We start from the raw sequence: 18,141 nt of genomic DNA on the forward strand, positions 1-18,141 counted from the left end.
CAGCAATATCTAATTTTGTTTCCCATTAGGGGCCTGGTTAGCTTGCTGGGGGCTTGTTCGAAATGTAGAGTGATGCCAACAGCATGGGTTCAATTCTCACCCTGGCTGGAATCACCAGGAATGTCCCTCCTTCTCAACCTCTCCCCTTGCCTGAGGAGTGGTGACCCGCAGGTTAAATCACCACCTGCCCCCAGGAGCCTCCGCACTGGTCCTTGCCAGACTCTCCCACAACTCCCCATTTGCCCCGGGGTAAGTATTCTGTACCCAGTCTTTGTGTGAGGAACAGACTGACGATGATGAGGCTTTCCCGATGAAATGGGAGTTGCCTTGCTGCCTTGTTACTGACAGCGTCAGCTCAGCAGTTGTTCCTGGAGCTGTTTCCTTGCAGGCATCTGTCCAATGTGGAAGTCTGTCCTTTGAGAAACGCATTGCCGGACAGTGACTAAATCTCTATTTCGCTTCTCGTGGGATATTTACAGTAGCATCAGTTCTGACATTATCCTCTGATAGCTACGCTTTGCCAACTTGCTGTCCTTATTTTATTTTTTTTGGCAGATTCTAAATCACTGGTTTGAATCAGAGCCCCTGAAAGCGACTCTGGCTACTGATGGAATTATTGGTGCAATGATAAGTCCGCAGGCTGCAGGCAGTGGGTAGGAAAACCATCAGATCTTTCATTTGTTTCAAGTAAATTTATCTTGAATTCTTACATTAAAGTTATTTATTAAAATAGTAAGAGAAAGAGGTTTCAGACATTCTTTTCAATTAAATCATGGACAATTTGTATCTGATATTTATTCTTCCAACGTTGCTCAATAACCTCTGATTCTCTTCAGTTTTTAATATAAACTTTTCTGAATATTAATTTAATTAACCCAGTGCAGCATCTGCTACCTTACAAAGGGGAGGAAATAGCCTAGTGGTATTATCAATGAGCTGTTAATCCAGAAACTGTTCTGGGGAGCAGGTTTGAATCCTGCCATGGTGGAATTTGAATTCAGTTTTTAAAATCTCAGACACTAAGTCTAATGATGGCGATGAGTCCATTGCCAATTCTTGGAAAAGCTCATTAGGTCACTAATGTTCAAAAGGGAAGGAAACTGTCATCCTTACCTGGTCTGGCCTACATGTGACTCCAGACCCACAGCAATGGGGCAGCACGGTGGCTCAGTGGTTAGCACAATGCCAGGGACCTGGGTTCGATTCCAGCCTCGGGCGACTGTATGTGTGGAGTTTGCACGTTCTCCCCATGTCTGTGTGGATTTCCTCCCCAATCCAACGGTGTGCGGGTCAGGTGAATTGGCCATGCTAAATTTCCCGTAGTGTTAGGTGCATTAATCTGTGGTAAATGTAGGGTAGGGGAATGGGTCTGGGTGGGTTACTCTTTGGAAGGTCGGTGTGGGCTTGTTGGGCCGAAGGACCTGTTTCCATTCTGTAGGGAATCTAATCTAATGTGGTTGACTCTTAACTGCCCTCTAGGCAGGGATGGGCAATAAATGCTGGTCTAGCCAGTGATGCCCACATCCTGTGAATGAATTAAAAAAAAACTGTTGCACAAATGTGACAAACTTCATTTCCTGGCAGCATAACGTTTGGTCATGCCAACCCCTGCAAGTTCCCCTCTGAGCCACTCACCATCCTAACTTGGAAGCATATCACCGTTCCTTCACTGTCACTGGGTCGAAAGCCTGGAATTCTCTCCCTCTTGAGGCAGTTAGGAATGGGTAATAAATGCTGATCTTGCCACCATTGCACAAGTCCCAGGAAAATAAAACATACTTTTGTGACAATATTGTAAATTGCTGTGTCAACCTTTCCCATTCAGTGTTAGGATTTCTGCTGTTATGGTGCAGTGGCAGATGCTGGCCATTAGGTGGCAGAGTGTTTCAGGATTCTGAAGGCTTGCCCAAACTTTCGTAATTCCATGTACAGAGCAAATAAAACTTGTCAAGTGACACATGGATAATCTGTGTTCCAAAAGCCCCTCAACTGTTTTCTTGCTCATTTTAGGTATGTACTGCTTCATCACGTGATGGGGGAGCTGGAGGGGATTAAAGGGGCTTGGGGTTATGTGGAAGGTGGAATGGGTGCACTTTCCAAATCCATCGCCAATGTGGCTGCGGATCATGGAGCCTCAATCTTTACAGAGAAGGTACGTGCTCCAGATACACTCATCTGACCGTTCCATTTTAATTTGCTTTATAAGGAGGTTACAAACTGAATAAACAAGGAGAAGCTGATCTCTTTGTCAGGAGGGCCAGCAACCAGAGAGTCCAAATTTAGGATAGTTAGCAACAATATCAGTGTGCACAAAGGGAAAGTCTTTCTATTAAATGGTCTCATGTGTCTACTGCGGAGCATTAATGTGGAAAATTAAACCCATTTTGCTTTTTCACCCCGTCATGGTGCTTTAACCCTGTATTATGCCGTGGCCAGGCTTGAGGTAAAATTCCCTTCACAGTCGAGAGTGTGATGCTGCCTGATTTTCCAGCACCACACTCTCGACTCTGATCTCCAGCATCTGCAGTGTTCACTTTCTCCCAGTTGATTTTAACCCTACTGCGATGCCTCTTCCAAGGATGCCTGCCTGGGAGAGCTTCTCCTCCTCTCTCTACAGCCTTAATTTTGATGAAAGGCTTATGCTGAAACATCGATTCTTCTGCTCCTCGGACACTGCCTGACCTGCTGTGCTTTTCCAACACCACCCTCTCGACTCGGATCTCCAGCATCTGCAGTCCTCACTTTCTCCTAAAGTTCCCTTCAGTCTGTTTCAATAATGTATCCAAATTGCTTAGCCTAGAGTCACACCAGTATCACACTTACAGCCATTCTGGTAGTTTTGTAGAACAATTTACTGCTAAGCTCACAGTACCTTGATAAATATGAAATTTAACACTGTTCATGCCTTTAACATTGTCAGTGAAAGTTAATGTAGTTCTCTCTCTCTCTATTGAACAGGTAGTGGATTCCATTCTTGTGGACAGTAATGGGAAAGCACAGGGAGTTGTGCTGCAAGATGGAACTGAGATAAGGAGCAAAGTGGTTTTATCCAATGCCACTGCTCATGTGACCTTCCTCCAGCTGACGCCAAAGGTGCATTGGATAATGTCTCTATTTGATTCCTCTTCCATACCTTTTATATTCACTACCAGGGGTTCTGCTCACACCCAGATAATGTCACTCAAGTAGTCCTTTTTCAGAGAGTGAAGGTTGACAGATTGTTGAATGGTGATGGGCCCAACAACCATCCCACGCCATTATCTACCACCCCCATTCCATGACTGCTTTCTGTCAGCAGTTAATGGAGTCCCATTGGCATCCGAGTTCCCCTCCAGGCCGTGCACCTTGTCCCAGCTTGGGCACGTCTTGATATCCCCTCGTTGTCACTGGGTCAAAATCCTCACCATTGGTTGCACCTTCACCACAGTGGCTGCAGTGATTGGAGATGCCAGCTTAGCAACAGCTCCTCAAGGCAGTTTTGGGGATGGGTATAAATGCCGGCCATTGCCAGTGATAACCACACCCTGTGAACAGTCCTTCACCCATGAGCGTTAGGTAGGAGATTACAGGGTGACCTGGACAAGTTAGGAGAGTGGGCAGATGCTTGGCAGATGCAGTTTAATGTGGATAAATATATGGTTATCCACTTTGGTGGCAAGAACAGGAAGGCAGATTACTACCTCAATGGAATCAAGTTATGTAAAGGGGCAGTACAGAGAGATCTGGGTGTTCTTGTACACCAGTCAATGAAGGTAAGCATGCAGGTACAGCAGGTAGTGAAGAAGGCTAATAGCATGCTGGCCTTCATAACAAGAGGAATTGAGTATAGAAGCAAAGAGGTGTTTCTGCAGCTGTACAGGGCCCTGGTGAGACCACACCTGGAGTACTGCGTGCAGTTCTGGTCTCCAAATTTGAGGAAAGATATTCTGGCTATTGAGGGAGTGCAGCGTAGGTTCACGAGGTCAATTCCTGGAATGGCGGGATTACCTTACACTGAAATACTGAAGCGACTGGGCTTGTATACCCTTGAGTTTAGAAGACTGAGAGGGGATCTGATTGAGACGTATAAGATTATGAAAGGATTGGACACTCTGGCAGCAGGAAACATGTTTCCGTTGATGGGTGAGTGCCGAACCAGAGGACACAGCTTAAAAATACGGGGTAGACCATTTAGGACAGAGATGAGGAGAAACTTCTTCACCCAGAGAGTGGTGGCTGTGTGGAATGCTCTGCCCCAGAGGGCAGTGGTGGCCCAGTCCCTGGATTCGTTTAAGAAAGAGTTGGATAGAGCACTCAAAGATAGTGGAATCAAGGGTTATGGAGATAAGGCAGGAACAGGATACTGATTAAGGATGATCAGCCATGATCATATTGAATGGCGGTGCAGGCTCGAAGGGCTGAATGGCCTACTCCTGCACCTATTGTCTATTGTTTAATTGTCATGAATCACTTCTATCACCATTGAGTGTCAAGTAATGACCGTCGCCTCTTCACAATCATTGGTGTTCCCATTACTGAATTACCCCACTATCACTGTCCTGAGACATTCCATTGACCAGAAACTGAACTAGTCTGGCCATATAAACACAAGGGCTACAAGAGCAGGTTGGAGGCTAGGCATTCTGCAGTGAGTAACTCGCCTCCCGACTCCCCAAGGCATACGTCAGGAGTGTGATGGAATACGCCCCACCTGCCTGGATGGGTGCAGCTCCAACAACACTCAAGAAGCTTGACACCATTCAGGACAAAGCAGCCATTTGATTGGCACCACATTCACAAACATCCACTCCCTTCACCATTGATGCTAAGTTGCAGCAATGTGCACTATTAACAAGATGCACTGCAGAAATTCACTAAAAGTCCTCAGACAGCACCTTCCAAACTCACAAACACCTCCATCTAGAAGGACAAGAACAACAGATCCCTGGGAACACTACCATCTGCAAGTTCCCCTCCAAGCCACACACCATTTGATTTGAAAATATATCACTGTTCCTTCAGTATCATTGGGTCTAAACGCTGGAAATTCCTCCCAAACAGCATTGTGGATATACCTGCAGGATATAGGCAGCAACCTCTACCTTCTCATGGGTAATGAGGAATAGCTAATGAATGTTGGTTTAGCCAGTGATGCCCATATCCTGTGAAAAACTATTGAAGCCCTGGCTGTGATTAGTTTGGCATTGATGGAGGGTCACAGCTAGGACCTTGCTGAACTTTAGGATTCAGTTCCAGACTAAGAGATTATATTTAGCAGTGTGGAAGACCATCCATGCATGTGGGTGAACACCGGAATTGAATTCAATGGATTCAGGATCATTGCATGGGGAGGGTGAGTTGAGTCTAGGAAAACATCAAATTCAAATGCTAATTACTCAAAGTATTCAGAGGGACTTTAGCTGCTGGGTTGTACCTTAATGTAGGAAGTTCGGCTTAAGCTATCACCCGAGGACAGGCAAAATCGACGTTTCGGGCAAAAGCCCTTCATCAGGAATAAAGGCAGAGAGCCTGAAGCGTGGAGAGATAAGCTAGAGGATGGTGGGGATGGGGAGAGAGTAGCATAGAGTACAATAGGTCAGTGGGGAAGGAGATGAAGGTGATAGGTCAGGGAGGAGAGGGTGGAGTGGATAGGTGGAAAAGGAGCTGGGCAGGTCGGACACGTCCGGACGGGTCAGGGGGACAGTGCGGAGCTGCAAGTTTGCAACTAGGATGAGGTGGGGGAAGGGGAAATGAGGAAACTGTTGAAGTCCATATTGATGCCCTGGGGTTGAAGTGTTCCGAGGCGGAAGATGAGGCGTTCTTCCTCCAGGCGTCTGGTGGTGAGGGAGCGGCGGTGGAGGAGGCCCAGCACCTCCATATCCTCGGCAGAGTGGGAGGGGGAGTTGAAATGTTGAGCCACTGGGCGATTTGGTTGATTGGTGCGGGTGTCTCGGAGATGTTCCCTAAAGCGCTCTGCTAGGAGGCGCCCAGTCTCCCCAATGTAGAGGAGACCGCATCGGGAACAACGGATACAATAGATGATATTAGTGGATGTGCAGGTAAAACTTTGATGGATGTGGAAAGCTCCTTTGGGGCCTTGGATAGAGGTGAGGGAGGAGGTGTGGGCGCAGGTTTTACAGTTCCTGCGGTGGCAGGGGAAAGTGCCAGGATGGGAGGGTGGGTCGTAGGGGGGCGTGGACCTGACCAGGTAGTCACGGAGGGAATGGTCTTTGCGGAAGGCGGAGAGGGGTGGGGAGGGAAATATATCCCTGGTGGTGGGGTCTGTTTGGAGGTGGCGGAAATGTCGGCGGATGATTTGGTTTATGCGAAGGTTGGTAGGATGGAAGGTGAGCACCAGGGGCGTTCTGTTCTTGTTGCGGTTGGAGGGGTTGGGTTTGAGGGCGGAGGTGCGCATCTTTAACCACGTGGGAAGGGAAATTGCGGTCTCTAAAGAAGGAGGCCATCTGGTGTGTTCTATGGTGGAACCGCTCCTTCTGGGAGCAGATACGGCGGAGGCGGAGGAATTGGGAATACGGGATGGCATTTTTGCAAGAGGTAGGGTGGGAAGAGGTGTAATCCAGGTAGCTGTGGGAGTCGGTGGGTTTGTAGAAGATGTCAGTGTCAAGTCGGTCGTCACTGATGGAGACGGAGAGGTCCAGGAAGGGGAGGGAGGTGTCAGAGATGGTCCAGGTAAATTTAAGGTCAGGGTGGAATGTGTTGGTGAAGTTGATGAATTGCTCAACCTCCTCGCGGGAGCACGAGGTGGCGCCAATGCAGTCATCAATGTAGCGGAGGAAGAGGTGGGGAGTGGTGCCGGTGTAATTACGGAAGATCAACTGCTCTACGTAGCCAACAAAGAGACAGGCATAGCTGGGCCCATATGTGTGCCCATGGCTACCCCTTTGGTCTGGAGGAAGTGGGAGGATTCAAAGGAGAAATTGTTAAGGATGAGGACCAGTTCGGCCAAACGAATGAGAGTGTCGGTGGAGGGGTACTGTTGGGAATGTCTGGAGAGGAAAAAATAGAGGGCTTGGAGGCCCTGGTCATGGCGGATGGAGGTGTAGAGGGATTGGATATCCATGGTGAAGATGAGGCGTTGGGGGCCGGGGAAACGGAAGTCTTGGAGGAGGTGGAGGGCGTGGGTGGTGTCTCGAACGTATGTGGGGAGTTCCTGGACTAGGGGGGGATAGGACAGTGTCGAGGTAGTTAGAGATGAGTTCAGTGGGGCAGGAGCATGCTGAGACAATGGGTCGGCCAGGGTGGTCAGGCTTGTGGATCTTGGGAAGGAGGTAGAACCGGGCAGTGCTGGGTTCCCGGACTATGAGGTTGGAAGCTGTGGGTGGGAGATCTCCTGAGGTGATGAGGTTCTATATGGTCTGGGAGATGATGGTTTGGTGATGGGGGGTGGGGTCATGGTCAAGGGGGCGGTAGGAAGAGGTGTCCTCGAGTTGGCGTTTGGCTTCAGCGATGTAGAGGTCAGTGCGCCAGACTACCACTGCGCCCCCTTTGTCCGCTGGCTTGATGGTGAGGTCAGGATTGGAGCAGAGGGATTGGAGGGCTGCGCGTTGTGAGGGTGAGAGGTTGGAGTGGGGGAGGGGGGTCGACAGGTTGAGGTGGTTAATGTCCCGGCGGCAGTTGGAAATGAAGAGGTCGAGGGCAGGTAATAGGCCAGCGCGGGGTGTCCAGGTGGATGCAGTGTGTTGGATGTGGGCGAAGGGGTCCTGATTGTGAAAGTAAGCTTGGAGGCGGAGGCGACGGAAGAATTGTTCGATGTCACGGCATGTATTACATCCCGCACCTCCGCCCTCAGACCCAACCCCTCCAACCGCAACAAGAACAGAACGCCCCTGGTGCTCACCTTCCATCCTACCAACCTTCGCATAAACCAAATCATCCGCCGACATTTCCGCCACCTCCAAACAGACCCCACCACCAGGGATATATTTCCCTCCCCACCCCTCTCCGCCTTCCGCAAAGACCATTCCCTCCGTGACTACCTGGTCAGGTCCACGCCCCCCTACGACCCACCCTCCCATCCTGGCACTTTCCCCTGCCACCGCAGGAACTGTAAAACCTGCGCCCACACCTCCTCCCTCACCTCTATCCAAGGCCCCAAAGGAGCTTTCCACATCCATCAAAGTTTTACCTGCACATCCACTAATATCATCTATTGTATCCGTTGTTCCCGATGCGGTCTCCTCTACATTGGGGAGACTGGGCGCCTCCTAGCAGAGCGCTTTAGGGAACATCTCCGAGACACCCGCACCAATCAACCAAATCGCCCAGTGGCTCAACATTTCAACTCCCCCTCCCACTCTGCCGAGGATATGGAGGTGCTGGGCTTCCTCCACCGCCGCTCCCTCACCACCAGACGCCTGGAGGAAGAACGCCTCATCTTCCGCCTCGGAACACTTCAACCCCAGGGCATCAATGTGGACTTCAACAGTTTCCTCATTTCCCCTTCCCCCACCTCATCCTAGTTTCAAACTTGCAGCTCCGCACTGTCCCCCTGACCCGTCCGGACTTGTCCGACCTGCCCAGCTCCTTTTCCACCTATCCACTCCACCCTCTCCTCCCTGACCTATCACCTTCATCTCCTTCCCCACTGACCTATTGTACTCTATGCTACTCTCTCCCCACCCCCACCATCCTCTAGCTTATCTCTCCACGCTTCAGGCTCTCTGCCTTTATTCCTGATGAAGGGCTTTTGCCCGAAACGTCGATTTTGCCTGTCCTCGGATGCTGCCTGAATTGCTGTGCCCTTCCAGCACCACTGATCCAGAATCTGGTTTCCAGCATCTGCAGTCATTGTTTTTACCTCTTAAGCTATCACCCGTCAACCCTGTCTAATTTCGAACTGGGAACTTTGGAATCTGGGTGTTGTTGTATAAGGCACTTAGTACCTGATAGAGTTAACTGACATCCACAAGATAAGGTCAGGACATAAAGGATTGTTCCTGAGAGGGATGAACTTGTTCTCTCAGAATGTGTAGTGTGCTCCAACCACTGGTTCAACAATTGTTCTCATTGCTAATAACATGTAGCTGCGAGAGTGATATATACGTTTCAGCCTGATGTATCACAATTGTGAACCTTAGTACTCATCAGTTAGTTACACCTATATAATAAACCTCCACTGCTTTGATCAAAACGGAACCCATTGTCTGCTGAATACATTGTGTGGATATCCTTCCCCACTTGGTATCAGTTTCTCGACTGATCTCAATAAGAAGCTGATGGTGAGTCTCCACAGAAAATGTTAGCTGTGCTGGCAACCAGCGTGATTAAAGATAAGCGTGCTACCACTTAGCTAAGACAGACTAGTTTGCCTGAATGATAAGTCCACTGAGGCAATGAGAATGGATATCAGACAGTTTTTCCAGAGGCAGTTTGCCATGTTAGCTTTATGCACATGTGGGTAATCTACTCAGGTGGCTTTCTTGTCAAATTTTAAATACCAGCTGTGGCACAGCCACGTCTCAGAGTCAAAAGTTTTGTAGGTTCCAGCCTCACTGCGGATGTTTTGAGTGTAAACTCCAGGCTGACTTTCCTGGTTCCAATATTGATGGGGCCCCATCATAAATAATCTCATGACACAGAAGCAGATAGCCAATGGTGTTGTAGTAATGTTATTGGACTGGTAAAATCCAGAAACGTAGCCTGATGATTTGTGGATATAGGTTTCAATTTGTGGCCGCTGGTGAAAATCAATTCAATAAAAATTTGGGATAAAAAGCTAGCCTACTGGTGACATTGGAAGCACTGTCAAATGTAGTACACACCCATCTGGCCCACTAATGCCATTTTGGGAAGGAAATCTGCCATCCTTACCCAATCTGGCCTACATGTGTTCCAGACCCAGAGCAGTGTGATTGACTATTCACCATGGCCCTCTGGGTAATGAGGGATGGGCGTGTCCTGACCAATGTTCATAGATCAAAAATATCACATTACCCCAGTGCTACTTGAGGACTTTACATTTACAACATTGTATGTCAAACAGAGATGAAAGATAAGGTGTAAATGCAAGTCTTTAATGTGAAATTCTGCCTGTTCTAGGAATCACTGTCTGAAGAATTTATTAAGGAAGTTTCATCCATTGACTACACTTCTCCTGTTACAAAGATCAATGGTACGTATAGCCTTGGTGAGAGGGTGAGATGGATTTGAATGAAGTGAGTACTACCAGCTGGATGACATGTTCCTAGGCTGGACCAATCATGGTCCTTGATGGTGGGCATTCATAGAGTCATACAGCATGACAAAAGACTTTTCGACCCAACTCGTCGATGCCTACTAGGTTTCCTAATCTGAACCAGTCCCATTTGCCTGTATTTAGCTCCACTCCCCACTTTCCTATCCATGTACCATCCAAATATCTTTTAAATGCTGTCATTGTACCCATCTCTGCCAGCTCACTCCATATATGCACCACCCTCTGTGTTAAAATGTTGCCCCTTGGGTCCCTTTTAAATCTATCCCCTCTTACCTTAAACCTAGCCCCCTCCAGTTTTGGACTCCCCTACCCTGGGGAATCTGGAAGATGTCTGCTGGGCTCAGTTATAATCACGCCTTCACCCTGAGATAGTTTAGGTGAGCTCCTCACTTCCGCTATCCTGCTTTTATGTGAGAGAAAGTGCCTCTTGATCTCTCCACTGAACAACTTAGCTCCAGCTGTAAGGTTGTGCCTTCCTGTATTGTACCAGATTCCCCCCCAAAGGGGTTGATCTCTCGAGCCTTTTCTGTCCTTCTGTAAGATCCTTCTGTTGATCATCTCTGGATTCACTCTTGTCAGATCCCTTCAATCAATTGGATGACCCTGCATTTGTAAACTCAAAAGGAATGCAAGCCATTCTATGGAACCTCGCTACAGAATTTAAGCCCTGACACCATTCGGTTCACTGCATTGCTTTGACCTGGATTTGAACTTTGCACCAAAGACCAGAAAAAGAGCCATCGCCCAACCCAATGCAGGACCAGGAATACTCAATCCCCACCAACAATTGGAAACCCTTTGATATTCACAACTAGAATAAGACGTGGGGACATTAGCAACAACAAAAGCTTTCATTCATATAGCAGCTTTAATATAGTAAACATCGCAAGTTGTTTCAACAGAAAAGTTACAAACCCATACAAAATACAGTCAAAATTGCACCATTTGGGCCCCTCAAGTTTGCTCCACCATTCATTAAGATCATGGCTGATCTGTTTGGAATTCCACATTCCCACCTACCCCCTGATGAACTTTGCTTCCCTGCTTAATGAAAACCTATCTACCGCCATCTTAAAAATATTCAATACAGGGGTCTTCGTCACCTTCCATGATTGAGCTCCAAAGCTGCACAAATATCTGAGAGGAACAAGAATCGCCTTATCACCATCCCACCCCGCATTTTAAAACCAGGCCTTCTCATTCTGGACGGATGCAGAGAGGAAACAATCTTCTCATGTTCATGTGGTCAAGATTAGTAGGTGGCACGGTGGTTAGTGCTGCTGCCTCACAGCGCCAGGAACCCAAGTTCAATTCCAGCCTCGGGTGACTGTCTGTGTGGAGTTTGCACATTCTCCCCGTGTCTGCGTGGGTTTCCCCCGGGTGCTCCAGTTTCCTCCCACAATCCAAAGATGTGCAGGTTGGGTGGATTGGCTATGTCAACTTGCCCATAGTGTCCAGGGATGAGCAAGCTAGGTGGGTTAGCCACGGGAAATACAGGGATAGGATAGAGGGTGGTTCTGGGTGGGATGTTCTTCAGTGGGTCAGTGTGGACCTGATGGGCCAAATGGCATCTATCTGTACTGTCGGGATTCTGAGATCATTCAAAATCCACCTGTTACTAACTCAGAAACCTAAACTTACAATAGATAACCTATTTTAACAAAAATACACATCCCACAGTTTGTGCCAAACAGGGCAGTTAAAGGCAAAGTCTGTGAGATTTGAGGAATTAAAACGAGGATGTACTGGAGAGGAGCAGAGATCTGGTGCCAGAGTAGGTTATAGAGAAAGGGGAGGAAATGAGGGCTTTGAGGGATCTGGAAATGACAATGAGAACTGAGGAGGTCCCTATGTAGGTCATAATACCCTAAATTTGCATACTAAATCTAAACCAATAGGTAAAACATTGTTTGTTTTGATATTTACCAGTTGCTGTGGATCGCTTACCAAACTTCCTGGCTGTGCCCACCAATGATGGGATACCTCTTTCTCAGCGAATCGCTGGTACCATTCATTTGAACTGTGAGGACATGGCCTGTATCAAAGAGGCTTATGAAGAAGCCTGCCGGGGCCTTCCATCCACCAGGTACAATCTGAGGAATTTGTTCTGCTGGGGAGGGAAGGGGAGACGAGGAGATTCCCACTATCCTGCTCAATATTTATCCCTCAGCCATCACTTCTGGAAAACACATGAGCTGCTTGTTTACTTTGGTGCATTTTGTGAACTCTTGCTGTGTACAAACTGGCTTCTTTACTTGCCTACAAGTACAGTGGGGGCTCCTCAGTAGTACACTGGGTATCCAGTAGATCATGGTCTGCTGTGGTGTGAAACTTGGTACAAATTGTCTCAGCATCAAAGTTTTCTCTCTGCAAATGCAGCAGCTACCACTCTCTCTATCTTTATATCTCTCTCTTTTTGTCTACCTCTTCCCCTTTATCTCTTTACCTTTCTCTCTCTCTGTCTCTCTCTCTCTTCCTGTCTATTTCTTCCCCTCTATCTCTCTACCTCACTCTTTCTCTATATCTCTCTCTACCTGTCCCTATCTCTATCCAGCTCTCTCTCTCCTGTTCATATCTCTATCTAGCTCTCTTTTTCTGTCTACCTCTCTCCCTCTATCTCTCTCTATCTCTCTACCTCTCTCCATGTCTCGCTCTCTTCATCCCCCCCTCCCAACTATAGATAAAAGAAATTTAAAAGCAGTCATTTGATTATTTGATTGATTTTGCAAAGCACCTGCTTCATTCATTTGTCATGGAGCGTGGAGACTGGACACTGTCGTGTCGATAGTATTGGCCACAGCCCCTAGTGGAATTGAGCCTGAGTATAGATTACTAGCTCGGAAGTAATGTGGCCTTACTTGTAATGCAGCTTACTTATAATACTTATAAGAATCCATGGACCACTTTATAGCAGGCTCTCACTGTAGATCCTGATACTTTGGGACATCCTAAGGTCAAAAACAAATGTTTTTTTTTCTTTCTGTTTCTACCTTTCTCTCCCCTTTGTGTTTAGTTATCTATTGGAGCTTTATTTTTTATCTGATGCAGCAATGCCCCTGCAGCATGAGAACCTGGGCATGGATATCATGGTATTATAGAATCCAACAGACATTTATTGCAACCAGGGTGTCATGCTTTAAGTGATCCTTGGTAAGATGGAGACCGAGACCTTTATATCCTCAGGTCACATGTTATAGTAGAGTGATGATATCATGAAGATACCTCTTAAAGGCAAACTGACTGTGAGACATAACACAATTGTCTTTTTTCCTATTGACTTATTTTTCTTTCTGAATGCATGTTTTCACTTTATATTTAGAAATTATTTGTTTTCTTTACGTTTGCTTGTCTTGTGCATAAGCGCAATTCTGGAGCTCATAGAATCATAGAGTGGTAGAGTCATGGAGTTATAGGAGTGAACACACTGAAATAGACCCTGTGTCCATACTGACCAGATATCTTAACCTAATCTAGTCCCATTTGCCAGTATTTGGCCCACATCCCTGTAAACCCTTCCTAATCATATACTCATTCCAGATGCCTTTTAAATATTGTAATTGTACCAGCTTCCACCACTTCCTCTGGCAGATCATTCCATACATGCACCACATTCTGTGTGAAAATGTTGCCCCTTAGGTCCCTGTTAAATCTTTCTCCTCTCACCTTAAACCTATGCCTTCTAGTTTTGGACTCCCTCACTCCAGGGAAAAGACCTTGTTTATTCACCCTATCCATGCCCCTCATGATTTTAGAAACCTCTATAATGTCATCCCTCAGTCTCCAGTGCTCCAGAGAAAACAGCCCCAGCCAATTCAGCCTCGCCCTATAACTCAAACCCTCCAACCCTGGCAACACTGTTGTAAATCTTTTCTGAACTCTTTCAAGTTTTATAATATCCTTCCTATAGCAGGGAGACCAGAATCCAACGCAGTACTCCAAAAGTGACCAAGCCAATCCCCGAAAATAACACGGTGTTTCCAACATATTAAATGTTGTCAGAACGTGTAAATTAGAATGTGTAAAGTCAGAAAGTGTATTCATATAAATTCTATTTTTCTTTGTCTTCTTCCAATAAGACCAGTGTTGGAGTTATGTATCCCCTCAATTCTGGATCCTACTATCGCTCCACCAAATTGCCATGTCATCTCCATCTTTACCCAATACACACCATACTATCTGCAAGGAGGTAAAGAGTGGGATGAACTGGAGAGGAATCTCTACGCTGATAGAGGTAGGCAACACAGTAAAATGGCTTGCCACTAGCTCTCTAAGAATCAGTGGGTTTATTCAGAGAGTACAGCAATTGGGATTATATTCATTGGAATTCAGAAGAATGAGGAGGGATCTCACAATAAAATTCTAACAGGTCTCGTCAGGGGAGATGAGGAAGGATATTCCCCAATGCAGGGCAGTCCAGAACTAGGGGTCACAGTTTAAGGAAACAGGGTAGGACTGAGATGAGGAGAAATTTCTTATCACAGAGAGTGATCAAGGCCAAAACATTGTATGGTTATAAGAAAGAGTTGGGTGTAGCACTTGAGGCTAACAGGATCAAAGGATTTGGGAGAAAGCAGGATTAGATGATTGAGTTGGATGATAATGAATGGCAGAACAGGCTGAAAGGGCTGAACAGTCTACTCCTGTGGTTTCCTATATTTCCAAAAGTTTAATTGAAATACGGCACTGAGGGATTTGGCTGTGCACTTATTTACAATTATTCCTGCACTTGCCAAGGCCTGATTATTTTGATGCTACGAAGCCAGTCTCTCAAAGTTTTCCAGAAACATCACTATTGGGGAATTCTGGGTGGCTTCCCCTAATGGGTGATGCTGCAGACCGTGGCTGATCGTCTGTGAAAACTTCCCAGGGTGCCTGCTTAACAAGACAGGTAGGGAGGTCATTCCTCCCCGGTTATCCAAGTTTTCCCTCTCCCCTGGACACCAGTGCATTCCTACAACAAAGAATCAGACACAAAAAAAAACAGAAATTGCTGGAAAATAAAACTCAGCAGGTCTGGCAGCAGCAGTGGAGAGAAAGCAGATGATATCACGAGGATACCTCTTAAAGGCAAACTGACTGTGAGACATAACACAATTTTCTTTTGTTTCTGTTGACTTATTTTTCTTTCTATCTATATGTTTTCACTTTTTACATTAAACAAATCTCTAAGCAATTTGTTTTCTTGTCCTGTGACCCTTCATCCAAACCCTGAAGACAGTTCTGAGGAAGGGTCATTGGACCCAAAACATTAACTCTGATTTCTCTTCACATATGCTGCCAGACCTGCTGTGTTTTTCCAGAAATTTCTGTTTTTGGACCTGCATATTCATAGAACATAGAACATAGAACAATACAGCACAGAACAGGCCCTTCGGCCCACGATGTTGTGCCAAACATTTGTCCTAGCTTAAGCACCCATCCATGTACCTATCCAATTGCCACTTAAAGGTCGCCAATGATTCTGACTCTGCCACTCCCACAGGCAGTGCATTCCATGCCCCCACCACTCTCTGGGTAAAGAACCTACCCCTGACATCCCCCCTATACCTTCCACCCTTCACCTTAAATTTATGTCCCCTTGTAACACTCTGTTGTACCCGGGGAAAAAGTTTCTGACTGTCTACTCTATCTATTCTTCTGATCATCTTATAAACCTCTATCAAGTCACCCCTCATCCTTCGCCGTTCCAATGAGAAAAGGCCTAGCACTCTCAACCTATCCTCGTACAACCTATTCTCCATTCCAGGCAACATCCTGGTAAATCATCTCTGCACCCTCTCCAAAGCTTCCACATCTTTCCTAAAGTGAGGCGACCAGAACTGCACACAGTACTCCAAATGTGGCCTAACCAAGGTCCTGTACAGCTGTAACATCACTTCACGACTCTTGAATTCAATCTCTCTGCTAATGAACGCTAATACACCATAGGCCTTCTTACAAGCTCTATCCACCTGAGTGGCAACTTTCAAAGATCTATGAACAAAGACCCCAAGATCCCTCTGCTCCTCCATCTTACTAATAACCCTACCCTTAACCCTGTATTCCGCATTCTTATTTGTCCTTCCAAAATGGACAACCTCACACTTGACAGGGTTGAACTCCATCTGCCACTCCTCAGCCCAGTTCTGCATCATATCTAAGTCCCTTTGCAGCCGACAACAGCCCTCCTCACTATCCACAACTCCACCAATCTTCGTATCATCTGCAAATTTACTGACCCACCCTTTGACTCCCTCTTCCAAGTCATTACAAACAGCAGAGGACCCAGAACTGATCCCTGCAGAACACCACTTGTAACTGGGCTCCAGGCTGAATATTTACCATCTACCACCACTCTCTGACTTCGACCGGTTAGCCAGTTTTCTATCCAACTGGCCAAATTTCCCTCTATCCCATGCCTCCTGACTTTCCGCATAAGCCTACCATGGGGAACCTTCTCAAGTGCCTTACTAAAATCCATGTACACTACAACCACTGCTCTACCCGCATCCACATGCTTGGTCACCTCCTCAAAGAATTCAATAAGACTTGTAAGGCAAGACCTACCCCTCACAAATCCGTGCTGGCTGTCCCTAATCAAGCAGTGTCTTTCCAGATACTCATAAATCCTATCCCTCGGTACCCTTTCCATAACCTTGCCTACCACTGAAGTAAGACTAACTGGCCTGTAATTCCCGGGGTTATCCCTATTCCCTTTTTTGAACAGGGGCACAACATTCGCCACTCTCCGGTCCCCTGGTACCACCCCCGTTGACAGTGAAGACGAAAAGATCATTGCCAACGGTACTGCAATTTCCTCTCTTGCTTCCCACATAATCCTAGGATATATCCCGTCAGGCCCAGGGGACTTGTCTATCCTCAAGTTGTTCAAAATGTCCAACACATCTTCCTTCCTAACAAGTATCTCTTCTAGCTTACCAGTCCATTTCACATTCTCCTCTTCAACAATACAATCCCTCTTGTTTGTAAATACTGAAGAAAAGTACTCATTCAAGACCTCTCTTATCTCTTCCGACTCAATACACAGTCTCCCACTACTGTCCTTGATCGGACCTACCCTCGTTCTCGTCATTCTCATGTTTCTCACATACGCATAAAATGCCTTGGGGTTATCCTTGATCCTATCCGCCAAAGATTTTTCATGCCCTCTCTTAGCTCTCCTAATCCCTTTCTTCAGTCTCTTCTGGCTATCCTGTATCCCTCCAATGCTCTGTCTGAACCTTGTTTCCTCAACCTTATGTAAGCCTTCTTCTTCCTCTTTACAAGACATTCAACCTCCCTCGTCAACCAAGGTTCCCTCACACGACCATCTCTTTCCTGCCTGACAGGTACATACATATCAAGGACACGTCATATCTGTTCCTTGAAAAAGTTCCACATTTCCATGACATCCTTCCCTGACAGCCTATGCTCCCAACTTATGCTCCTCAGATCCTGTCTTACAGCATCGTATTTACCCTTCCCCCAATTGTCAAACCTACCCTGTTGCACGCACCTATCTCTCTCCATAACCAAGGTGAAAGTCACAGAATTGTGGTCACTATCACCAAAATGTTCACCCACTAACAAGCCCATCACTTGTCCTGGTTCGTTACCAAGTACCAAATCCAATATGGCCTCCCCTCTGGTCAGACAATCTACATACTGTGTTAGAAAAGCTTCCTGGACACACTGCACAAACACCGCCCCATCCAATCTACTTGATCTAAAGAGCTTCCAATCAATATTTGGGAAGTTGAAATCTCCCATGACTACTACCCTGTGGCTTCTGCACCTTTCCAAAATCTATTTCCCAATCTGTTTCTCCACATCTCTGCTGCTATTGGGGGGCCGAAAATAAACACCCAACAAGGTGACTGCTACTTTCCTATTTCTATTTCTATTCCTATTTCAGCCCATACTACCTCCAAAGGCAGATCCCCCTCGAACTGCCTTTCTGCAGCCAT

The 18,141-nt window shown here is 46.7% G+C and overlaps 1 protein-coding gene across 2 annotated transcripts in view; it reads left to right on the forward strand.

Annotated features, from left to right (window-relative positions):
• pyroxd2 (pyridine nucleotide-disulphide oxidoreductase domain 2) overlaps nucleotides 1-18,141 on the forward strand; it is a 68,856-nt gene that overhangs the window by 36,463 nt on the left and 14,252 nt on the right. For both annotated transcript variants that reach the window (XM_087998746.1, XM_043713014.2), the window contains exons 8-13: nucleotides 556-653; nucleotides 2,011-2,152; nucleotides 2,959-3,093; nucleotides 10,039-10,111; nucleotides 12,125-12,281; nucleotides 14,272-14,426. In XM_087998746.1, the coding sequence (XP_087854872.1) occupies nucleotides 556-653; nucleotides 2,011-2,152; nucleotides 2,959-3,093; nucleotides 10,039-10,111; nucleotides 12,125-12,281; nucleotides 14,272-14,426 (760 nt within the window). The remainder of the gene's footprint in view (nucleotides 1-555; nucleotides 654-2,010; nucleotides 2,153-2,958; nucleotides 3,094-10,038; nucleotides 10,112-12,124; nucleotides 12,282-14,271; nucleotides 14,427-18,141) is intronic.

The sequence above is a fragment of the Chiloscyllium plagiosum genome, unplaced genomic scaffold, assembly GCF_037043375.1.
Source record: "Chiloscyllium plagiosum isolate Xiang-an unplaced genomic scaffold, Cpla_swu_hap1 HiC_scaffold_22, whole genome shotgun sequence".
NCBI classification, from domain to species: Eukaryota; Metazoa; Chordata; class Chondrichthyes; order Orectolobiformes; family Hemiscylliidae; genus Chiloscyllium; species Chiloscyllium plagiosum.